This window comes from Myotis yumanensis, unplaced genomic scaffold (assembly GCF_028538775.1).
Source record: "Myotis yumanensis isolate MYYU_CA2020_CCGP unplaced genomic scaffold, mMyoYum1.0.hap1 SCAF_6, whole genome shotgun sequence".
Lineage (NCBI taxonomy): Eukaryota > Metazoa > Chordata > Mammalia > Chiroptera > Vespertilionidae > Myotis > Myotis yumanensis.
This window is the reverse complement of record NW_027223757.1, coordinates 88,345,146-88,370,533: the sequence shown is the minus strand read 5'-3', so window position 1 is coordinate 88,370,533 and position 25,388 is coordinate 88,345,146. Positions and strand designations below refer to the sequence as shown.

Below are 25,388 nucleotides of genomic sequence, written 5' to 3'. Positions count from 1 at the left end.
CTGTGGATGAAATGGGAAGCCATCAGACGCAGTGGTTCTCAACCTGTGGGTCTCGACCCCTTTGGCGGTCGAACGACCCTTTCACAGGGGTCGCCTAAGACCATCCTGCATATCAGATATTTACATTTACGATTCATAACAGTAGCAACATTACAGTTATGAAGTAGCAACAAAAGTAATTTGATGGTTAGGTCACAACATGAGGAACTGTATTTAAAGGGCCAGAAGGTTGAGAACCACTGCATCAGAGGGTTCTGAGCAGAGGATGGACATGATCATAAGTTCAGGGCTGGACAGAATCCCTCCGTCTGCCGTGGGAAGAGAAGCTAGTAGGGGGCAGGAGTGGGAGTGAGGCTCCCAGTTAGGAGGCTGCTGCAAGAATCCGGGCAAGAGGGGATGGTCACTTGGACGGGGGGGAGGGGGGGAGCAGGGGTGCAGATGTCGGGAAGTGGTCAGATCCTGCCTCCAAGTCTCCTGCCGACCTGTTACCTGGGTCACTGTAAGAAACCGAGGCCCCCTGAGTGTCTTACAGTGACCGAACCAGTTCTTTTTAGAGGGTGCATTTCGGAAGAGTTGGGAGGAGAGGAGATGGACTGTGGCTCACACGCACATGTTTGTCCACATCGGCCTTCCCCGGTTGACCCGTTGAGCATTTGTGTGTTTCTTCCCACATAAGAGGTGTTCAGGGTGTCTGTGCCATCCAGAGCCTCCTCCCATTCAAGCCCCACTGCCCTTTCCCCTCCTTCTGTAGGTGTGTGCGTTCTTCTCCATGCCCCTGGGCCCGATTCCTCTTGAGCAGCAGAGATTATGGGGCCTTTTCAGGGGCAGGGGCAGGGGCGGGGGGTCCAATTGTTCAGTAACCCCTGGCCTGTAGCAATTCCTCATCCATCCTCTCTCAGGCGCCCATCCCAGTGTCTCCCTGTGGCCCTGAGTCCACAAATAACCCCAATGCTACACCCTCCAAACCCTAATGGAATCTCTGGCCATTAACCACACGGTGCCATTTAAATGGTGTACCCTGGACACGCCTTCCCAGTCCCCTCCCCACCCCGTGAGCCTCCTGAGTCCCTGTAGCCTCTCGGAGCAGTTCCCGGACCAGCTGCGTTGCTTGCCCGGCCACGGCAGCCCATGTGTCTGAGGATTCGGCCCATCCAGCGGAGCAGGGCCCAGGCCTGCGCGGCTTCACCAAGTCTCCACCGACCTTTCCCGGCATCAGGATCACGCCTCCCAAACTCAAGAACATCCGGCTCCACGAAGGCGTGCTTCAACGTTCATTTCCAATCCTAGTTTCACAGGCAAGACCCGTAGGCTTCTTCAATGTAGTGAATTCCAATGGCAGGACACGAATGTGGCTCTCCGCCCGGGACGTCGGATTTCCTTACGAAAGGGGCGCATTCTCTCTGGATCAGAACCACACTCCGGATCCCGAGTGTCTCCACCTGCTCTTCGCGCTCACTGCCAAGGTGGCATTTTAATCTGAGGAGCCGCTACCCCTGCACGCAGCCCTCAGAGGGCCTGGCCACCTCAAGTTCCATGTCAGCAACGGACAAACACGCAAACGCAGACAAAACAGACAGAAAACGCTACAAGCCTGGCATCCTAAAAGAGTGGGAACCCCAGTCAGTCTCCCCCGAGCATCTGTAAAACACCAAGGGAGGCTTCTCATCAAAACAGAGCCCTTGGAACCCCTCCTTCCCTCTGAGTAATACTGCAGCCGCCTCTCCCACATCAGCCTTCCTGCTCCTGTCTCCACAGACCCCAGACACTGGGAGCCCAAGCTGGGCCTGTTGCCTCTCCCGGTGGTTCCTCCACTTTCTGCTCCACTGATGCCTCTCCTCAGTGCAACGCCAGGCCAGGCCTGTTTGAATAACAATGGCTCCTTGGAGGGAGGCTATGACCATTCAGAAATCAATTTTTTGTCCCAATCCTGTTATAACATGTATGTTTTAACGTGGGGAACCTTCTGCTGTGTTACAGAATGCAGAACCATCTCCATGGGGCAAGGCCAAGAAGTGCACGCGCGGAAGCTGATTCAGATGTCCATGCAGCAGGTACGTGGCGGGGGCAAGCGCTTCTAAGGCAACATTTTCGCCGATGTCCTCTGGCCGTCAGCCGGCCCAGAACCACCGCTGTGCCGGGGAAGCAGGCGCCTGAGGCCCAGTCGCCCTTCCCACTTTGTTTATGGGTATATAGTCAACCTTTGATTGCCTGTGAATCTTCAACCTCGAGCGAGTTTGCTTCTGACATCCCCACAAAAAGCTTGTTTCATTTCCCATAGTGCATGCTCCATTCTACTTTCACTAATTCTTTTTGGACAATTTGGCATACACACTTTCGGGTCCCTACGGGTATACTAGTAGCTCCTAACCGTCTTACAATTTCATGATCAGTATGAATAGGAAGTGACAGATTGAGACAGTTAAATTTCAATTTTTGGTTAAAATTAGTCTTTCATTTTTCATTAATGGGTAGTTTCAGCCAAATAAATATTTGAGGATGTTTTAGTTTAAATATTGATGACGGTTGTTATTGAAAATCGCAAGCTGGATGGAATGTTGAGGAATGTTTTCTGTCACACCTAATAAATTCACAGGACATTAATTTTCTAGATATGCTTGGGAGATAGCAATTTCAGCCGTAATAAGAAATTGCACCATTTATGAAAATAAAATAAGATCTTGGTTTATTTTTAAGCTTTTTTTTTTTTTTACCTCATAATGTTCGTAGCAACTTTGGTGCCGTTTTGCCTGGGAATTAATGACTAGAGAATGCTAATGAGCTAAAACCCTGCCTGGGTCATCAAATTTTCAACCTGGCCATTAATTCCCAAGTGCTCTAAGCCTTAATTTTTATCACCTAATCAAATTCAATAATATATTGTATTTAATTTCTATTCAAAGCAATTACATATAATAATTTTTATTCGGACTAAATGATCCACTCTATTGAGCGAGTTGACAGTTGAACTTTGGGTCTTAAATAATTACTTGAGTTTCCACGAGTGAGAAGTTTTGTGGAGACCTCATTCACATTAACCTTCTTTGGAATACTGGCTTTCATAACGTTTATGTTCTCTCTCTCTATGTGGGAGCAGTACTGACAATCCTGGCATCATCGGGGGAAAACACACACATGGCCAGGTGTAGCCACACGGCCCCTGGAGCAGGACACTGGGTTTGGGATAAAGCTGACACTGTGGAACGCGGAGTACCTGGGTCCATGACGGCACAAACGAACTGAAGTCCGCCTTCCCAGACTCCCCTGTGGTGGAGACCAGCACGTCGTCCTTGCAGTTTAAGCCAGCAGGCGTCGTATATTCTTACGTTAGAAAGCACAACACACAAACTTTATCATAAACTGACTGTGCTCAATATTTCGTAGCCGATTTTAATCTGATCCCATCATATAAGGGTAGCAAAATGTCTGGTTAATAAACTTTTTTTTCCTCAGCAGTGATGGTTGTGTGACTTACGTGTTAAAGCTAGTCTTATCCAGCCTTTAGATAAGAGGTAGGGAAGGTCCGGCTCAAGGACTGTGGGTGGCCTACAGAATCACCTGGTCTGGGCCTGCCCAGGCATTAGGGGTGAGTTAATTAAATGTTTGACCAAATAGAGCAGGCTAACTTCTAAGTTGATGATTTTTTATGGCCCCCGAATGATGTTATAAACATCCCAACGGCCCTGGGCAGAGCCAAGGTTCCCCACCCCTGATTTAGAGCGTGCTCAACACATGCGGTGCTTTCAGGAATTAGGGGAAGCGTGATGACAAAGAATGAGGCTTCGTATTTATGGTAGCAAATGTCACCGAATGTACTGTCTCCAGTTTTCGTGAGGGAATGTGTACGTCTGTTTGTAACTAGAGTTTGGGGGCGAGTCAGTTCTGATTGTCGGCAGAACAATTTAAGGTACAGATTCCGAAATCCCCATTCCCGCCATTAGATGGCGCACACACTATATTTACACAAGTCTGACCGCAAGTTTTCATTCCTGTTCCCTCCTGAGCCAGGGGTGGCAGAATACAGTGGCTGGGAGCCCGCTCAATTCCAAGTCAACAGCTTTATCAGGGGCAGAAGAAATGATTGCATTGACGTATAATAATTTTACGAAAAACATAGGCTCAAAACAGAATATTCACGTTCCCTAAGCAAAGGTTTGAAAAGGATTTGTCCATTTTGTTTTTATTAACATCATAGCCAAAAGGTTATAAGAAATTAATATGAAATCACTTTGGAATGCAGGGGGGCTGGGTACTGCTGCAAAACTGTCACCTCGGCCTGGAATTCATGGAGGAGCTGCTGGAGACCATCACCAACACCGAAGCCAGCGATGAGTCCTTCCGCGTGTGGATAACCACCGAGCCCCACGAACGATTTCCGATCACTTTGCTTCAGGTTGGTTTCTAGGCGATAAGTGTCTTTCCCCTGAGAGTTACACAGATAAAGGCAGCATCATGGAGACCCAGCAGGGCTTTCCGGGGCAGTGGAGGCGGCCCTGCAAAACCTCCCCCCGTAATCACCGAGGTTATACAAGCCTTTCCACAGAGGAGTTCTGAGACCTGGGCTGACTTACTGGGTTTCGGCTCTGGTCAATGTCCCATTTTTTTTTGTACCACAAGCATATTGCCGTCTGACGTATTGTGATTTCTGCTTTCTCCTTTGCAATCATTTGCAGAAACAAAATTACCCTTTGCTTTTCGCGACAGACTTCTCTCAAATTCACGAACGAGCCGCCCCAAGGGGTCCGCGCAGGCTTGAAGAGGACATTCGCCGGAATTAACCAAGACCTCCTGGACATCAGTAACTTGCCCATGTGGAAGCCAATGCTCTACACAGTGGCGTTCTTACACTCCACCGTGCAGGTACCTTCTGCAGCAGCAGGCACCTGCGGGGGTGCCGATGCTCTCACGGGGCCTCCTCGGAGAGCCCTTCTGTGAGGGCGCGCTCCGCACTGCCTGGCCCCTCACCCTGCTTTTCTCCCTTCCGGGCACTTCTCCCCACCTGCCAGGTGTACATTTGTCTGTCTGTTCACCGTCTTCTCCCCCCCTCTCCCCTCCCCGCCTGGTGGGCAGGGTGTCAGCCCGGTGACTGCTGAGTGTCCCTGGCACACAGCGGGGGCATTGCCCGAGCTCAATAACATCTGTGTGATGAGCAAATGGATCAGTTAGGTGAGAGCTTGGTTTCCAACGTGGCTGTGGCGGCCGGGAATGTTCTGTGCACCGTCTCCGTAACACTAACAACCACACTTCAAGGTAGGCGTATGCCATTTTTAAAGGAGGAAATGGAGACTCGCAGAGGTTAAGTCCACTCATAGGCGGTAGACGCAGGAGCTGAGCCCTACACGGGCCGCCTCGGTGCAGGGGCTGACCCTGCTCCCGCTGCTGAGAGCGGTGGCTGTCGGCAGGAGTCACGGTGGTTCTCTCTCTTCCAGGCTCTTTGCTATTTGGCTTTTACCGTTTACTTACACAGCAATTTAATAATTTTCGGCTGCCCAGCAACTTTTCTGCGAATGGTTTCATTCCGGTACTGCTTTGTTCTGCATTTGAGTTTTGGGTGTCGTTCCGTATTTGAAAGTCATCCTGGGTTCACTCCTTCACTTGACGAGGAGAGGAAGAGGCTTCCTTCCCCCCTCGCTGCACCCTCCCTTCCCGGAGGCTTGAACCCGAAGCCAGGAGCCCTCCGCTCCCCGCCCCGCCCAAACCTGGAGGGGGATTGAGTGTCACCCCAGAACAAGCTGGGGTGTTTGCCCTCAGACTCGCTGTCCCTGCCGTTTTTTTTGCAGGGTTCCGCACTGCCCAACAGAGAGGGTGGGTGTTTATCTGTCCCCGAGAGAGTTAACATCAGGAAAAACCCTGTGGTTACTTCCCGCCAGGCCCACGGTGGCCTTTGGTTGTAAATCACTCTGAAGCCTATTTCACGCGTTCCTATCTGGGGATCGTTCGCTTCGCCAGACCTTATCACACACTAATACAAATATTGCTTTAACTCTGCTATTTAATTCCCAATTCACAAATAATGTATTTTATGATTCGGTTCCTGGCGGTGATGATTCAGCTCTCCCACCGTGCTTATCAGGGAGCGAGGACTGGGATATTTTCCATATGGTCAGTGTGGCAGCCTGTGATGCTAGTGGCCATGATCCAAGGGCTAAACGGGAGAACACAGCACTGTGGTCCGGTCGTGGGGCTGAAGTGCGCTTGCGCTTAACAGGACTTGTATTTAGGTTAAAACAGAAAAAAAAAAAAATCGTCATTGCTAGGGCCATGAAGCTAACAGTGGCGTGTGTATGAAAAGAAGATTGGCCATCTCTTACCATCCCATCCTCGCAGGCTAGAGCGAGAGCCCTCGCCGTGTCAGGCAGCCTGGACTTCAGTGCTCGCTGCGAAATCAGTGAGCTGTGTGAGCAGAGTGGGTCAAGCTGGGCCCCTCTCCGAGTCTCCGTGTCCCCATCTGGGCATTGAGAGGCCGAAGGGGCTCATCTTTCACGATTTCCCCCATTTCCAAAATTCTGCTACTAGTTCTATGACTATACGGGGAGTGTAGATAATTCAAGCATAGTTTCCTCTGTTCTTTTTTTTATTTTTTAATTTCAGAATTGTTTACTGTGATGTCACCTAAATATTTCCTTTTACTTGGTTAGGAGAGACTAGTTTGACAGAAAAACCCCGGGTTCTTTAGGGGCTTGCGGAGCTGGGCCAGCAGCACCGTACCACCTGGTGGTTCGTAAGAGATGAATCTCAGGCCCCACCTCAGACCTCCTGGAGCAGAGTCTGCCTGTAACAGCTGCCAAGAGATGCGTGTGAACATTAGAGCCTGGGATGTAACTGATGTAGGAAAGTCTGTCTGAATTGGACGGATTGTGGCTCATATTTTTCTAGTGTTGGACATAATAGCCAAAAACCTGATTTGTTCATCGATTTATTCCTCCAAGTGAATCCAGATATCCGTTGCTTTATGCAAACATGATGTATATACTTGTGTCCCTGCAGAGATTGAAAAAAGAGCAGGGAATTGGTTCATGTCACAGAATGTGAGGCTTCCGAGCTGGGGAGAGGTGCGTGCTGGGCTCCACCGTATCGCGGAACGCAGAACCTCGGCGTGCCCCCACCGCCCTCCATGTGGTTTCTCTTGCTGAGTGGTGGTTTGGCATCGTGCCAGCCACTCACCCCAGCTCTGGGTGTGATACGTGGACCCGGTTCCTGTTGCAGAGGACACAGTGAGCACCCTCCTCTCCTGTCAGAAGGGGAAGTGGATTTGGCTGGTCAGCTTTCTTGGGCAGAAGAGTGGTGGAGGGTGTGGCTTGTTTTGTCACTGAGGTGGGAGCAAGCTTAGCCCGGAGGACAGGGCCCTGGGTGCCTCCACGGGAACACGCAGAGGCCCAAGCCAGATCTGCACTAAGCCCTGCTCCTCCAAACTCTCCCCGCTGCCTCCCAGGTGCCCTTCCTCCTCCTCCAAGAGCTTCCTACCTCCACATCGGCCAGAAAGTCACTGCAGTAGCAGCCCTGGCTCTCATGGCAGCCGGGTGAGGCCTCGCCTCTGCAGCCAGCCCTCCTGCCCTCCCCAGGAGCCGTTCATTCCCAGCGGCCTGGTGCACGCCTCGGCTCATTTGGCCACTGCCCCCGAGAACACTTCGCATCCTCTTTTGCTGGCCTCAGTATGATCCCTCTCTGGTTCCCCAGAAACTCCATCATCGCACCCTGCTGGCGTTCAGAGCAAGCCCACATTCACCTCTCAGGATCTGCATTTTAAATATATTTTCCTCCAAAGTCTTGGTCTTTGAAACTCAACAATTACATTTATAGTCTCCTTGCAACATGTAGTCTCCTTCTGTCCTGCAGAAGATCAGAATCACATTGTCTGTTTTTTGCCTATTGATGCCAATGTGACAACCTTCGTTTGCCCAGCACATTGGACCCTGGAATACTTACAGCAAAGGTTCTCAGCCATTGCCTGGGCCCAGAGTCCCTGGGAGGAGGTGGCGGGGGTGGGGTGGGCAATCTTTTAAACACTCCCCGATTGGTCCTAATATGCACCGGGGATTGAGAATAACTGCCAAACAGCCACTGCTCTTACGGGAGGAGTCTTCAGTCATTTTTATGTCCTTTTCATGGCTTGGAATTTTTATCATGGCTCTTAAAAGTAATTTAACTATTAAATAAAAATGGCCAGCCCTAGCCAGTTTGGCTCAGTGGATAGAGCGTTGGCCCTGAGACTGAAGGGCTCTGGGTTCAATTCCAGGCACCTACCTCGGTTGCAGGCTCAATCCCAGACCCAGTTATGGGAGGCAACCGATCATGTGTGCCTCTGACATCGATGTTTCTCTCTCTCTCTCTGTCTCCCCCTTCCCTTCCACTGTCTCTAAAAATCAATGGGAAAAATATCCTCAGTGAGCCCTAACAAAATAAATAAACAAATAGATAGAAAGATAGATAGATGAAAATGAACTTGAGTTATAAAAAAATCTGAAAAATAAAATAAAAATGGCTATACCAACAAGGCCCAGGGGGTTCCCCTGTTAGCAGTTCCTCATTCAGAAAAATGTTCCCTTCGTCTACATTTTTCTTCCTGAAGTTTGAGCCTTGACAGACACTCCCTTCAAAAGTAATAGTCACTGTACAGGTCCTAGTTTAAATTTCCTCACCATGATTTCAATGATAGGATACAGATTTTTAAAAAGATCTTTTAACCCGGCGGGTGTGGCTCAGTTGGTTGAATGTCGTCCTATGCACCAGGTGGTCTCCAGTTCAATTCCTGGTCAGGGCACATGCCTGGGTTGTGGGCTTGATCCCCAGTAGGGAGTGTGCAGGAGGCAACTGACCCATGTTTCTATCTTTATCTCCCTCTCCCTTCCTCTCTTTGAAATAAATAAAAACATATTTTAAAAAATAAGTAAATATAAATAAAAAGATCTTTTACATTTTCCTCTATAGAAGGTTATGGCAATTTCTGTTCCTTATTTTTACTATTAAATTTTCCCGTACATTGCCTAGTGTGGGTTGCATGTTTCATCTTATGCTATCTCCAGGTGTTAAATAACGAGGGTGCGGTGCCCGAAGGAGAGCCTCTTTTTGAAGATGCGAGTGAAGGGATTCTACATTGGGCTGTGGGAAATGGGATCACTGGGTTGAGGCAGGATCTAGCATAAAATTGGAAATAGTTTTGACATTATTAAAAGTATGACTCCGCTGAGCAATTCTACTTTTGTGGTCCAAGGAGGATTCCAAGTTTTCTCTACTAATTCTGTGTTTTGTATATTCTTTGGAATAAAAAGAGGGAACTGTGTTGGATAAATTTGGTGAGTAGACTAGTCTTCCTCAGTTTCCCACTCTCCGACTTAACAATGGAGGCTAACTCCATTCTGCTGAAGCGGCTTCAGCTCTCTCTCCTGACATTCAGGTCTGTCTGCGTTCCATCCCTGAAGCAGCCCCTGGGCACATGGTTGCCGCTCTTCACCAGGGGCCGCCTCTGCTGCAGCAGGACGCCCACCTCCGCCTCCTGGAGGACCCGAGCTTTGCCTTCTGTCTTTGCTCGTGGCCTTTGGACATTGCCAGCCCGGCAGTCTTTTCTTCCTTCTTCAAGTCTGGCCTCTGTTTCATTCTTCAGTTTCATTCTTCCCAGAACCAACTGATGGAACATTTTTTCTCAGGATTATCGTCTGTTAAATGTTGACAGTCAGTTATACTCGCTATCACATTGTCCTTTCCTTGTTTTTAAGTCTTATTTTCTCAAATAGGCTAACACTTCTTGAAAGTACATTGATTTAAATATTTTTCTATTGTATCACATAGGTCTCATCCCATGGTTTCAAAAATACGTGTTGGAGGTAATTCAATACTCCAAATTCTAGCAAAGTCTCCTGCGTTTGAGCTTCCAAATGACTTGTTAGGTCCTAATGGGTTGTCTGTCCTGATAGCATTCCAACGTGATAGTTCAGAGTTTCCTCTTTATTGTCATTTAGAGAGATTAGTAAGTACAAAAAAAAAAATAGCAAGAAAGTGAAATGACTTTATTTGTGAAAGAAAAGACACCCATCAAGATTGTGACTTTTCCCCTAAGAGCTAAACAGTCTACAGCCTTAGTGAACCAACCTAAAGAGTGAATGCGTTGCCGTAACCGGTTTGGCTCAGTGGATAGAGCATCGGCCTGCGGACTGAAGGGTCCCAGGTTCGATTCTGGTCAAGGGCATGTACCTTGGTTGCGGGCACATCCCCAGTAGGAGGTGTGCAGGAGGCAGCTGATCGATGTTTCTAACTCTCTTTCTCCCTTCCTCTCTGTAAAAAAATCAATAATATATATATATATATATATATATATATATATATATGAATATTTTAAATGAAGTGAGGCAAACCTCAGCATTTGGAGCAATTTTCAAAGATCACCTTTTAAGGAGCAACTGAATTGTAATTGCCCGGTGGTTATAAATGGGAGTGTTTCCATAGAGCCCATTTAAGCTGCTGCAATAATTGGGAGGAAAGAATTACTCTTTATTCAGTCTTCTGTCTTAATTGGACAGTTAATTTTAAAAATTAAGTCAAACATAGGTGAAACTATTTTAGATTTGATTCTCTTTTTTTAATAAATGAGAAAACATTTGCATTTCACCAGTAAGTGGTTAGCATTCTTCTCTTTGAAGATCTCAAACAGAAGAAATTCCAGGGACTCAGGGGTTAGCTGAATGCATGTTCACATTAATATTCATAGGCCCTTCCCATGCTCACTTGCTCTGGAATAACCTGGAGGAGGCTCACTTCAATGTTTTTGGGATCCACTCAAGAAATTCAAAACCCTTGGAACTGACCCCTATCCGCACCCCCAGAGGGTGAGAGAAAATGTGCCTTTCATTCTGATAATTATTAACTAATCAAAGGCCCGGTACATGGATTCATACACGGGTGGAGTCCCTCGATCTGGCCTGAGGGGATTGGGCTGGAATCAGCTCTCCGACATCTCCCGAGGGGTCCCGGATTGCGAGAGGACAGTTCTCTGGTGATGCATCCCGGAATCAGGCTCCCATCTCTCTGGATCTGGGTGTGTCACCCGAGAACCGCAGCCGCCAAATCAGTGCAGCCCAGCAGCTCCTGCATTGAGCATCTGCCCCCTGGTGGTCAGTGCATGTCATAGTTATTGGTCAGATAGTTGAACGGTCGGATGGTCACTTAGGCTTTTATATATATAGATGCTTATTAGGCAGCCATGATCCTTACCCCAAAATACAGGTGTAAAAGGGGAGACAAAAATGGGAGATGTTTTTCACTGCCAAGGCTCAAAACTGAGTATAGACTATGAATAGCTAGGAAACTCATCAAGGCAACAGGAATGCTGAGACTATGACGCAGAAAGCCATCAAGAGAGGCTGATGCTGCCTGGCCAGTGTGGCTCAGTGGTTGAGCGTCAGCCCATGAGCCAGGAGGTCTCAATTTGCTTCCCGGTCAGGGCACTTGCCTGGGTTGCAGGCTCCATCCCCAGTAGTGGCGTGTGGGAAGCAGTCCATCAATGTTTCTATCCCTTTACCCCTCCCCCTTCCTCTCTCTAAAATCAATTAAAAAAATTTTTTTAAATAGAGAAGCAGACACCATTGAGACCCAGTGCTCCCTTCTCACATCTGGAACAGCACCACATGCCTCTCCTCCTGTCGAGGCCACACCTCTGCTCCGTCCCCTTCTCTGTGTCAAGGTGGAAGGTGGTGTTTCCCAGGTCCTAAGGCTGAGTCTCCCTAGGGGAGCTCGCATGAGGGTAAACACCAGCAGCAATTCTGCACCCCGAGTCCACACTCCTGGGAGAAGGAATCCGGTTGGCTCTTTTTGGACTGACTGTCTACGTTCGATAGAATTCGCTAAGGGACAAGGCTGGGAGTCACACCATAGAAACATCGAATGCCTGACAACCGAACCTAAAGAAGTGCAGATCTAAATGTAGTGGGAGTAGACATTTTAAAAAGTTCTGTGCTTGCCCTCCGTCTGATCTCCCAGAGCCGGACATCTGGACCCAAATTACTTTTTCATGGTTTACTTAATATTTTAAAAGTGTATCCTGAAAATCAGTAATGAAAACCTTCATGCTTTCTGAGTTTCTTCTTCTCCACGAACTTGTCCAAAACTAACATTCAGTTAGATTCCTTTCAGTGGTGGTGTTTGTCAGAATGCAAGCATGAAGCAGCTGCGGAAGGAAGGATTGGACAGGTGTGTGTGTGTGTGTGTGAGAGAGAGAGAGAGAGAGAGAGAGAGGGTTGGGGAAAGCAGAAGAGACAAAAAATACATTCCCAGGTAGAGAAGTGTGATCACAGCTCCCCACAGACACACCGGGATTCTACTCTCCACGTGGGTCCTCACCTCAGATGGTGAGGTCCGAGGCCCAGGAGGAAACCCAACGAAACCACTGGACCTTCCTGAGAGGCTGGCCGTGTGCTGAGGCAGGGGAAGCTGAGGTTTGGCAACATTTGAGCTCACCTGGGTGGTTAGCTCGGTGGTCCGGGCCTGGAAATACCGGTTCTAACCCAGCACAGCGGTAAAGTGGTTTCCAGATTAGCAAGGCAGTGGGTTACTGTGAGTAGCTTCGCAGATGCAGAGTGTGAATGAGGGCAGTGCGAGCATTCTGAGACAGAAAGATGTGCCATGTTTTAGAGATATTTGGTTTCCAGAAGCCAAAATTGCAAGATTACAGAGTGAAACTAGCAGAGAGTCTAAATGCTCTTGAGTGCTTAAGTTATCCACGTTGAAAAACAAAAATTCAAAACTTTACATTTAACATTTGAAACTTCCAAGAGTCCAATTTAGAATAAACAATGAATAAATAATTCATTCAACAGGTATTTTTTAGCACCTGTTTTTTTTGTGTGTGTGTGTGTTTTTTTTTTGAGTTGGCAATGGAGACCTGTACTTCTCTAAACCCAAGAACACCAATTCAGCAAGTATTTGGTGATTTGTTCTTGTAAGCCCTCTGTCTCTAGAGCCACCGAATAGTGTTTTGGAAGGTTATTATACCCCCAATTGAAAACTGTTCTTTTATGTTCATCAGTTTTGATATCATGCTGTAATTGTACTTACTTTGCATGGTGACAATCAAAAGGGGTCAGCTGGATGCACTGTAAACACCTCACTCAGTTCTTTCCTCTGGTGTTTTTAAGGAGCGCCGCAAATTCGGCCCCTTGGGATGGAATATTCCCTATGAGTTCAATTCTGCCGACTTTACAGCCAGCGTTCAGTTTATTCAGAATCACCTTGATGAATGCGACATTAAGAAGGTGAGTGATATTTTTTCTCTTTTCTATTTTTATCGCTGTCCTTAATCAAGCCTCTATAGACATTTTCAGTGTGATATTCAGAGAGCCTGCTGCCGTCCCCCAGCTCCGGCACCCAGCCTGCTCCTTCCCATCAGCCGTGTGCTGGCCCAGCCCTTCCCACTCACTCCCTCCCACCCCCAGGAGTGCGTTCGGACTCCCGCACCCTCATGTCCTCATGTCACAGCCAAGGGTCCCAGTGCGCTTCGAGAGAACGCACCTCGAGTCACACTTTTCTTTCTTCCTCTCCCTGTGTCTCCGCAGAAGTGGCATGTTATCTCCCAGCCACGGGGAAGTCCTTTTTCACGTGAATCTCCCGTGAATCTCATCTGAACGGATGTTTAAGCTCATGCATATGAATTGCAACAATTCCTGACAATGGTCACTAATTATCCTATTGAGCACTCTGGTCTTCAGAGTGCTTCCACAGGCAGGGCCTCATCCCATTTTCACGGCTCTGTGGGGCAGACACAGAAGCCATTACTGGTAGCCCCTTTTTACTGATGAAACAATAGACAAAAGAGAATAAGGGACTTCCTCAAGGTCACAGGACTGAGAATGCCAACCTGTTGTCCTTTCACACGGGAGCTGTAAAGGCCCGTGATCTGTCTCTCCGTGACCTTGAGCAAGTTCTTGAGCCTCTCTGAGCCTGTTTCCTCCCCTATGTCCTGGCTCTGGCTTCTGTGGAGAGTAAATGAGTCAGCACAGTGACAGCACAGAGTGTGGTGCTAGTAGAGCTCAAAGTGCCAGCGCCCTGCTCCCCTCTCCTCCTAGTAGGTCCTGAGGAAGATTATAGACACGGCACCGGCACCGGGGGGACGGTGAGCCACGGGGAATCTTCATCTGGGCCGGTGGGAAATCCAGGGTCAAACCACCGTTTTTCCTTGCTGCTACAAGGGGATAATATACTGACTATGACGTTTTGATGAAAACTTGTATCACATTGGGTTCATATTCTGCAATGATCATTTCAGCATATACAAAAACAGTGCTCTTGAAATAGTTGCTTTGAAAGGCCACAAAGCTGAAAAGTAAAGTTTTAACCAAGAGGAAGTAAAGAAAAATCAAGCATCCTTACGTCTCCTACCTCAGATGTTATTGAAGGGTTTTTAAATTAAAAAAAACCACACAACTATTAATATCTGGAATGCATTGCGAGCATAAAATGGCTATGGAGATTAATCCATACTTTAACGTAGTTGTCGCTCACAGAGTGAGATACCAAAGGATCTCATTGCAGAAACATCTTGTGAGTAATTTCCGAGTTGTTCTCTCACTGATTCAGAAGGCATATTGCTAAGGAAGCATATCAGAGCGTTGATGACTTGATTTTTCTTTTCTTCACTAAACACAACCTTTCCTTCTCTAACAGCTCAGCACTACTGTAATGAGCATGATAGGTGATTACAAACGCAGAGTGAAAAATAGGGTGTTTTAAACCACAGGTGAGCGCCACGGTCACAGCTGTATGGCGTTGTGGAACTGTCTTTAGTGAACAAACCGTGGCCGTTCCAGTCGCGTAAGCGCAAAAGATCTGTTAATACAACATGGTGAGAAGCTTCCGCCGTCGAGCGGGGGCTTCCTTTTCCAGACCTCGGCCCCTAGGAGAGACCCGAAATGTTTAGGAGTTTTTGTGTGGATGGACAGTGAATCACTCTTTGTTCTTCCCAATGCAGGGTGTATCGTGGAGCACAGTTCGGTACATGATTGGAGAAGTGCAATACGGAGGCAGAGTGACAGACGACTTTGATAAACGCCTACTTAATTGCTTTGCTAGAGTAAGTCAATTTTGGGGGGGAAAGGCATGGAGACACATTTTATTGCATTTTCCTTTTAAGCAAAAACTTTTTTTTTTTTTGGTAGTAGATGAGCCAAACTTAAGGGGGGAGGGAGTGGGCGGGGAAGGTACAGAGCCGAGCTGCTGCAAAGAGGCAGCCAACAAAACAAAGTTAAAACCGAAGCCAAACCAACCAGCAATCTGCTTGTGGTCTGTGAGTCTTCTGTATAGATGAGCTGCTCATGCCCAGGGCCCCCCACCCCCTCCTCCTTGAAAACACTGCACATAATTTCTCTGCTTCTTCCCCTGAAACCACGCAAAGCGATTTCAAGCCCCAAAATAACTGATTGGAAAATGAACCATAATTTGAGTTTTCTCATCTTTTCCATTAGGACAGACAATTGAAAATTGATGAAGTGCTCATTTTTTTTTCTCCGTGCCCAGTAAAACCCACATATATCACATTGAACATTTTCTAGAGAATGTTCTTAGCAATTATGGCTTTCACCTTTCACATCAAGGATGAATAGTATAAATAGCCCATCAGACTCAAACTCTTCTTAAAATTTTTACATGTCAGAGAAGGAATATATATTACCTAAGTGGGAGAAAACCAGATACGTATTTTATGGTTACTTGAATTCTTTATATTAGAATCTATATTGGTAATTCTCTGTGTCAATGATTCTCCCCCTCGAAACAAAATTAAAACCTCAACAAAATTAAGAACACATGCTTTTGGGGTTACTTTGGTAAATTGGGGGTTTACCAGGAAGCTGATGTTTCCTTCAACCCTTTACCCGTTTTTTCTGAAGCCGTGTGCGGACAGGTGTGTGTCGGTAAGGATGGTGAAGGCAGGAGTCAGGCTGCTGGACGTCAGACCGGTCCACACCTCCCAGAAAGCTGTTGGGCAAAATTTACTAAAATTAAGTATCCTGGGTAGGTCCATCCCAGAGTATTTCTAGGGAGAGTCTACAAATGGATGCGCTGACAATGTCCATGGTGATACTGTGTGGGAAGTTGAAGGCAACCTAGGAGCCTTCACGGGGATGGAGGAGCTGAATGCCGCGGCCGCCTGCCGTGGAACACAGCGCAGCACTGGGAGGAAGAGATCCGTGTGACAGCAGGCACAGGTCTTACAAACTTACTGTTGAGTGCAGAGGTTAATGAAATCAAATGAGATCTATAAAGTTATACGTGTATATTTCACAAGGATAAATGCATCGTTGAGGACATAGATCAAGGACATTTAAATAGATGCTCTCAGAGGGAAGGAGACGGGGAGTGGATAGCAGGGCTGAATGGGGAAAGGACTAAGGTGAAAGGTGTCTAGACTCATGAGAACAATAAAGTCAAGGAATATGATAAACTCACCTCTGTATCCGAGGTTCAAAGGAGAAAAAGGTATCGCAACCTCAGCTTCATCTTACCTTCTAACCAGGAGATCTAACTTCTTTGTTGCCACTTCACCCTATGTTACCTAGCATTGGTCCGAGAGAGAATTGGTTTAATTGTATATCAGTGCCTTCCAGTGGCATTCCTCCATTCCTGTGACTTTCAGTTTGGGGCTAATCTTTTCTCTATTCTCAGCATCTTATGGTGTGTCTCCCCTAAAACCAACAATTGTAGAACCTTATTTGTCTTTGGAGTATGACTGCGTGTCTTTGTAAAGTACCTTCTAGAATCTTCCACAGTACTTCCATGTAGACTTCATATTCTGTATTTTTAATATATCCCCAAAATGTCCTCCAAATTGGATGAAACTCAGCTATTTGTGTTAGTGAATCCAACTAGTTGTGTGCGTGTAAATAAATTAATGGAAAAACAGGTGGAGACTTCTATTTGCTTTTATAAATATACTAGAGGCCCGGTGCAAGAATTCATGCACGGGTGGGGTCCCTTGGCCTAGGTGGCAATGGGGGCCAGTAGGGGCCTTCTCACCCATTCCTGGGGGGAGGAACTGCTGGAGGCTGGCCCAGGAGGTTGGCTGTGGGAGCGCACTAACCACCAGCGGGCAGCTCCTGCGTTGAGCATCTGCCCCCTGGTGGTCAGTGCGGGTCATAGTGCGTAACGGTCACTTAGACTTTTATATATGCAGATGTCACCTGACAACACAGAGCTCACAATGGTCACTGGTGGTCTATGTGCTGAGGGCCCCTGGCCTTCCCCTGCCTCGTCATCCCCATCCCCAAGAACATAATCTGTCTCAGAATGACCACGATCACAGCCTGTGCTCTCGAATAGCTTCCAGCTCTTCCCCACTTCTTAAATTAGCATGTCATCAGCCTGACAAGCACAGTCATCCGTAATAGGACCCCCCTTCACCTTTCCTGTTCTCTCTCTCACCACCACACTAGATTTACCCGAGCCTTTGTCCTTTCCCCCACCTGCCTCACATGTGCACTAGTTATTCTGTGCCTTTGCCTGTGTGGTCTCCCCATTACCAGTCCCACTGTCACAATCCTGTCCTTCAAGGCTTACCTCCAAAATCACCTCTTAGATAAAGCCTTACCTGACATACCTTACCTTATTACTTCTATTTTCTCTCCCAGAGAGGTCTGGCTGTGCTTTCCTCCTGCTTTGCACCTCCTTGGTACTTGGCTTATTTTTATTTCCCCGGCTCTTGCCTCGGTGCCCTTTGTACTGTGGCTATTATGTAATCGGCTTAGCCCTCCATTGGGTCACAAGCTCCTTGAAGGAAAGGACTGTGTGTGCCTCATCTTTGCACTCTGTTCTCATTCTAAGCTCAGTGCCTCATGCGTGGAAGTTGAATAGGATAGGATTTCGGCAAATGGAGCAACCGGGAGAACGGGTACACGGGGTGTTTCATATTCAGAACAATCGCTGGCCCTAAAAAGAGTGGGAAGAAGGCTTTGGAGCAAAGAGCCTGGCGCAGGTGTGGTTAGCCCGAGTAAGCACAGTCCCACCCCTTTCCACGCAGCGTCCTCGAGAGATTCAGACATCCGCCTGCTTTTCTGCTCCCCTGTCTCCCCATTAGCTCCCTTCCGACCGGGAAAATTGCTCTGTTAGACACTAAAGTCATTGTCTCAAATCGGGCTGGTAGGCATTCAGCATTATTTTTTCCTCTTCAGAATAAGTCTGTTCACACCGAGTATATATTTGTGCTCTCGCTGCTACATTACACATAATCAGCTCATATGGAATGAGAAAAGGATGTCCTTAAGCGAACAATAAGACGGTTGGATACATTTGCTTCTTGTGGCCAAGGACAGAACTTAATTAACGGGGGAGCTCTCCAGCGCAGGGTGGGAAGGGCGAGGCGTGGAAGTTTTCCTGGCCTCGTGCTGTGCTCAGTGCTGCTTTGAGCCCCAGTGAGCACAGACCCAGCCCCCCTGGCAGGAGCCCCGCTGGGGGGAGAAGGGCGGCACTGAAAAGGCCAGATACTGTCTCGTGTGTGTGTGTGTGTGTGTGTGTGTGTGTGTGTGTTGCCTCATCTATTCTGCAGTGTGTTGCCACTCCTCTTTAAAAGAGGGATCGAGTCCTGGCCGGCGCACAGACATGTTGCCTGTCCAATTCCCAGTCAGGGCACATGACCCAGTAGGGAGATCGATCCCCAATAGGGGGCATGCAGGAAGCAGCTGATCCATGTTCCATTTTCACATGGATACCTCTCTCTCTCTCTCTCTCTCTCTCTCTCCCTGTCTCTCTTTCCCTCTCCCTTCCTCTCTCTCTAAAAATAAATTAAAAATCTTAAAACACACACACAGAGGGCTGGCGGGTCAGCCAGGTACTGGATCCGGGAGCAGACTTGGGCGGCCGGCTCCACTCTCCTGTGGAGCCGGCCGCCCAATACCTTCTCTGCTGTGGGACGGGCTGGGGCTCCATTGCTTTTGCATCCCGGCCTCTCTTCTTCATCTGCGAGCTCATCATTCTGTCAGTGGCTGCATTTGGGTGCTTTCAGCCTCAATATTAAAAACTATTAAAATGGAAATAAGGCAACCCTTTCTCTTTCCCAGTAGCAGTTTTCATTTAGATGTTTATCGACTTTATTTCTTCTCTTTTCTCCCCCATGCAGGTCTGGTTCAGCGAGAAGATGTTTGAGCCGTCGTTCTGCTTTTACACCGGATATAAAATCCCCCTCTGCAAGACCTTGGACCAGTATTTCGAGTACATCCAGTCGCTGCCCTCCCTCGACAACCCCGAGGTCTTCGGGCTTCACCCGAATGCCGACATCACGTAAGTTCCTGGCCCCTTTGAAATCTGAAGGCGTCATTTGTAACTCAGCCCGGCAGTAACGATGCATTTCCTCTCTCTCTCAGTCTCTCTCCTTTCCCTGCTTTTCATTTTATTATGAAAAATTGTGTCACTTTCTGTCTCCCAATTACAACTTTGTCGGATCTTGGCAGCTCTCCCCTCACTAAATCCCGATGCTCCGGAGTTTATGGCAGCGTGAAGGCTCTAATTTATGCACTGATTACTTCTCTGTCGTGTCATAAAACCAGCTGGTGTGATTGGCGCCGATGCTCTCCGCGGATAGGACAGTAGTCCTTGCCTCTTACCTCAAAAAAGTCCATGAAAAATAATGGTCCTAAGTGGACTCTAGCAGGGCCAGGCGGGGCGAGAGAGGAGGGCGCGGTGGTACTTGTGCTTGATCTGCTCCCTGGCTGCTCACGGCCTCCTCTGTCGCTAACCATCCACGGGGCACCAGGCAGTGAGCAAGGCGCACAGGGCGGGTGAGGGGAGGTCCCTGCGCCAGTCCCACGGGCCAGAGGCGGGTGAAGAGGTAGGAGGGGCATCCAGGTCCCAAGCCCCTTCCAGGGCCCTCCTGTGGAGGAGGTCGCATCCCTCATCTCCCCGGAAGTCCCACCTGCAGACCGAGCCTCTGGCTCCACGGAGAGGCCCCAGCTCAGCCTCCTCTGGGTGGTCTCCTCCGGCCCACTGACGCAAGGCCACAAAGTCTACTCTAGGAGCGTGGTTTTAGGAAGTAGAGAGAAACCAACAGCCGCCTGGAAGGTGGATCTAGGGCAGTGGTTCTCAACCTTCTGGCCCTTTAAATACAGTTCCTCATGTTGTGACCCAACCATCAAATTATTTTTGTTGCTACTTCCTAACTGTAATGTTGCTACTGTTATGAATCGTCATGTAGATATCTGATCTGCAGGATGGTCTTAGGCGACCCCTGTGAAAGGGTCGTTCGACCGCCAAAGGGGTCGAGATCCACAGGTTGAGGACCGCTGTTAAGCTGTGATGGCTGAGACGGTGTGTGGCGTGCCCTCTCCCTGTCACTCCCCTGCAGCCGCAGCCCACGTCCTCACCTGGTCCTCTGCCCTCACAGGCAGCCCGGGAGCCCCCATGCCCTCTCGTCCTGCACGCGCCTCACCCTTCACCAGGCTTGGCCTCCTGGCCTCTGTCACCCACGTTGATTCTAACTTCTCCGTTCCCTCTCATCTCTCTCATGTTCTTTTCATCTTCAAAGATGTGAGCGTCGCTCCAAAGGCCCATGGATGGCTAACGCTCCCTTCAGACCCCACGGGAGGAGCCGATGGCCCTTTGGTGGCGGCGCTGGCTGCTCTTTGAAGAATAAAAAGCCGTCATAAAGTTAGCTGGAGGCAGGAAACAATTAAAAGGATTCCTCGGGGACCCCTTTGCGCATCAACTTAAACATTCTCTGAAAGAGAAGACAGAAAGAGGTTTGCTTTCGCTGAGACTTTTAGAAATGTGAGTCGGACCGCATCAGGCCTCTGCCCAGAACCCTCTGAAGGCTCATCGTACTCTGAGTCAAGGTCCAAGGCCAACAGTGACCTCCAGGTGACCTCCAAGGCCCAATAATTCCATCTGCACCCACCCCTGGCTGGTCCCTTTCTGTTGCCCCGCCCCCCCTTCCCTCTCCCCGTGGCCACCAGCTCCAGCTACTGCCGGCTTCCTGTCCCTCAGACAGGCCCGAGGCTCTCACCACAGGCTACCTGCACTTCCTGGCGGTCCTTCCCATGCAGCACTGTGGCTCACCTCTTCACCTCTTCCGTCCTTTGCTGAAATGTCAAAGAAGCCTTCGCTGGCCGCCCTATTTAGCAATGGCTAACCACTCCCCACCACCTCAGAGTCCATCCTCCTTATCTGCCTTTTCTATGGGTTTTCTCACCAGCTGACACATCTGTATGTATTGTTTGCTCTCGTCTGGCTGCCATCATTCAACATAAGCTCATTCTGTTGACGCTCTTGCCTCTTTTCACTGCTGTTCCTCCCGTGCCAGCCCGTGCCTGATGGCAGGGAACATGTGTTGACTGCGACCGCCATACGCAGTTCTTCAGGTTGTGGAGGACCCAGTGAGGGGGCTAGTCCATAGAAAGATCTCCTGATGCATGTGAGCGGGCCGGAAAATGGGCAGTAGGTGGTAATGCACTTGTAAACGAGCAGGTGACGTGGTCTCGAATGAGGGCTTAGAACTTGGGCTCCATCCTTGGCGAGAGCCCTTGGAGCCGTGGGAGCCGGTGCCTAGGAGCGCAGAGCAAGGCTGGCCACATCTCACCCCGGGACAGCACGCACGCCCGCGCCTGCATCACCGCAGGCAGTTTGATCACCAGCTCTCAGGGAAGATAAACCGAAGCTCGGAACAGCTCAAAGCAGGGCAACTAAAGTGTAATTCAAATGGGAAGCCAGAGAGAGACTTTCCCTGGACTTTTATTGGGGCCATTACAAGCCCTCACACGAGTTGCAAGTACGCAGTAAACTCTCATAGACCCTTTACTGAGAGTCACTGATGACTCGCATTTGGTTCCATTTGCATTTTCTTTTTCTATATTTAAACCTCTGTGTCTTTATATGTCTACAGCTACGTCCATATATAAGCACATTTCTCTCTCTCTCTCTCTCTCTCTCTCTCTCTCTCTCTCTCTCTCTCTCTCCTTGTAGCTCCACTCAATGGATGAGCTAGGAAATAAGTATTTTTTAAAACATCATAGGCTGATACTAACAGGTCCGAGTCCAATTGTATACCTCAGGGCTGTGCCTTGTCTTCCCTCATTTCATGTTGCTGTCTCTTTCCTCCCATGGTGAGAACTCCGGTTCCCAGCAACTTCAATATCTTTATTCACTTGCTCTGAACACCCCACCAGCACCCCAATGTCCTAAGTGCAGGTCAAGGTTTCTTTGCTGACCTTTTTGCCCTTAGAACAGATCCCACTGAGGGCGCCCAGGGTGCTCTGCTCAGAAGTCAGGCCGATGTTTTTCTGTGTGGTTGTGCCATCCAGTGATCTGTAGGTACTTTGTTTTTGTTTGTATTACATTTTAGTTTTTTTCCATCTTGGTTCATGATGGGTTTTTAATATATTTTTCTTGATTCCAGAGAGGAAGGGAGAGGGACAGAAAGCTAGAAACATCAATGAAGAGAGAGAGAACCATTAATCAGCTGCCTCCTGCACACCACACGGGGGATCAAGCCCGCAACCCAGGCCTGTGCCCTGACTGGGAATCGAACCGTGAGCTCCTGGTTCACAGGTTGACACCCAACCACTGAGCCACGTCAGCTGGGCTGTCCATTGTTTTAATTATGTGAGACGTGAACATGGCTGAGAGTCAGAACTAGATAGTAAGTTGTCCTTAGAGAAGTCTCATCTCCAGCCAACTTCCTCCTCTCTTTAGAGGCACCCGCATGCATTAATTTCTGGCTTATCTTCCCTGTGCTCTTTTTGCCCCGAAATACATACACATGTACTTAGATATTCTTATGATCCTTTCTTTCTTAAACAAAGTTGCCATACTAATTCTGTGTCTTGCCTTTTTCACTTAACAGTGTATCTTATAACCACTCCCTTCAGCTCATAGATGCCATCCTCATTACTGTACAGCTGCAGGCTCCTCGGTGCTCATGCTCCATCGTCCCTGCATCCTTCTCCTGAGGGTGGGCCTTTAGGGTTGCTTCCAGTGCTTCACTATCCCAAATAATTCCTCAGTGAATAACCTCCTGCGTGCTGTTTCCCATATTGTGGGGCATTCGTTTTCAGGGTAAATTGCTCTCTGGGATGGTGGCTAGACCGAGGCCTAGTGAATGTTGCCGAAGTCCCTTCCACCGCCTGTGCTGTTACTCTCACCAGCAGTGCGGGCGTGCCTGGCCCCTCAGTCTCAACCACAGAGCAGTGGTGAGGTTTTGAATTATCACCAGAACGGCAGTGAGAAATGGTGCCTCAGCATGGTTTTAATTTATTTTCTCTCATTTTGAGTGAAATTGAGCACATTTGCCTACATTTACGGGCTATTTGCACTAATCGACCACCTTGGAGGCCCTGTGTGTGATGTAGGCTGCAGTCAGGGCCGGTGATGGGCTGCAGAGGTGGAGTGAAGCTGCAGACAGGTCCCAGAGGGGGACTGATAAGATGAATGAATGTGGAACAAGGCTGGGAGCCTTGTACAGTTTTCATTCATTCCTTGCTGCTGCCTGCTCAGTGGAGAGGGTGTGGCAAGCCTTTGTCCCGGCTCAAGTTTCCCTCCACAGCTCTGCGCGCAGCTCACATGCCTCCGCTGGCGGGCCTGCTGTGGCTGGCACAGCTGTCCTTCCCAAACTGACTGTCAGGGTCTCGCCAGCTCCCATCCCACTGAGTGAGGGCAGGTAGAACGGCGGGACCTCTGCCTCAGATGGACTGTTCCTGCCAGAGACGGCAGCTGGCCCCTGAGCCCTGTGGCCCCCTCCTGGGATTTCTCTCCATCCTTAACTTCCTGCTTGGTCTTTCGCAGGGGCTTCTTCTCCTGCCACCCACCCCTGCTCTCCTCCTCCTGGCGACCATGGCCCTTTCGGTGCCTGCTCAGGCAGTGGGCTCTGTCCCGCAGGCTGCGTTTGGTCATTTTCTGTCGAGGGAATCTCTGTCCTAAGCTGGAGCCTTTTCTCCTCTGGGCTCTGAAATACCCGGTAACCAGAATCAGCCTCACTCTTCCTGGCAACTGAGTCTTCTTGGGGGGCTGCGCTCCAACCCCGCGCTGTTCCCGCACCAGCCACCAGGAGGCAGTAAGCAAAAAACGGACGCAGCTTCCCAGCTAGGGCCCATCCCCAGTCCCTGCCCCCAAGCACACCCTTCCCACGGCTGCGAGGTGGAACTCTCCCGAGAGGACAGTTGAAGACACGAGAGGGGGTGGACTGTCTGAGACACACTGGCTGAGTCAATGTGACTGTTGCAGCCAAGAAGGTCCTTATTAATGTATCCGACTGCCCACGTCACTCAAAAATGCTCTTGCTCCCAGATTGGCTCAGGGCTGCCCCTGAGCTGGGGTGGAGAATGTGTCCCTGCTGATCAGAATCTGCACTCTGACCTTAGCACCCACAGATTATTAGAGGGGAGAGGGGGGGACCTGGGAAGGGGGACCACACGTCTCCCCCTCCGCCCATCCTTGCTTAAGAATGCAGAAGTAGAAGAGGAAAATCAGGTTGAATAAATGCTTTAAAATAAATAAAATCTCTCCCAAGAGCTTAGATACCTTGGTGACAGGAAGCATAAAAATGCATAGTTTAATCACTATGCATAGTTTAAATAGTTTTATTATCTAGATTTATAAGGTACCAAGGACATTGCAAATTCAACTATCTCAATGTCAAAAACAGTTATTTATTTTCACCCTTTTTCTCATTAGCAGTTTTGCATATTTTTCTACCTTCTGAAATTTGTCAAATGTCTTATTACAACTTTTGTATTCATTCCGACACAGTTTGAATTTAATTGTATTTCTTTTTTTTGTTCACCGGCACTGCTGAGTTTCAGATTTTAAAAAAAGATTGTGCTCATTGCGGCAGATTTTTTTCCCAGTCAGGCAGGGCACATACCTAGGTTGTGGGGTCAATCCCTGGTCGGGGCACCTTCAGGAGGTAACTGATTGATGTTTCTCTCTCACACTGATGTCTCTCTCTCTCTCTCATTCTCTTTCTCTCGCTCTCTCTAAAATGAATTAAAAATTATGCTCATTGCACATTATGTTTCATGTGCAAAGATGTATATAAATCTAGGCTGGTTGGGATGTGATAGTGCACTAATATCTCAGGAAATGATTAATTATTTTAGAGGTAGCTCTCTTTGTCAGTTGTCTTGCATTTGTATGGCCCATGACCACCCAACAGAGATCCCCCAGACGACCCCCCAAAACCACAGAGTGACAAGACCAGTAAGAGCTTCTTCCCACGTTTACTTCAAGGAGAAATTTCTTCTAGAAGTAACTCGGGACCAAAGCACATGGAATATTACCATTCCCTTTCTTCACCTCAGAGCATTTATTTATGGGACTGTTTCCCTGGGAGCCCTTGGGATTCGGAGGCACATAGAGATATTTGCAGTTCTCCAGTGTAGCTGGTTAGGTAGGCTTCTGCCTTTCCTGTCTTTGCAAATTAAAACCACATTGTG

At 48.6% G+C, this 25,388-nt stretch overlaps 1 protein-coding gene across 1 annotated transcript in view; it reads left to right on the top strand.

Moving 5' to 3' along the window:
* Nucleotides 1-25,388, top strand: part of DNAH8 (dynein axonemal heavy chain 8) — a 274,964-nt gene that overhangs the window by 220,551 nt on the left and 29,025 nt on the right. The window contains exons 79-84 of the mRNA XM_070418643.1: nucleotides 1,978-2,051; nucleotides 4,238-4,390; nucleotides 4,702-4,857; nucleotides 13,122-13,238; nucleotides 14,951-15,052; nucleotides 19,088-19,248. Coding sequence (XP_070274744.1) covers nucleotides 1,978-2,051; nucleotides 4,238-4,390; nucleotides 4,702-4,857; nucleotides 13,122-13,238; nucleotides 14,951-15,052; nucleotides 19,088-19,248 — 763 coding nt within the window. The remainder of the gene's footprint in view (nucleotides 1-1,977; nucleotides 2,052-4,237; nucleotides 4,391-4,701; nucleotides 4,858-13,121; nucleotides 13,239-14,950; nucleotides 15,053-19,087; nucleotides 19,249-25,388) is intronic.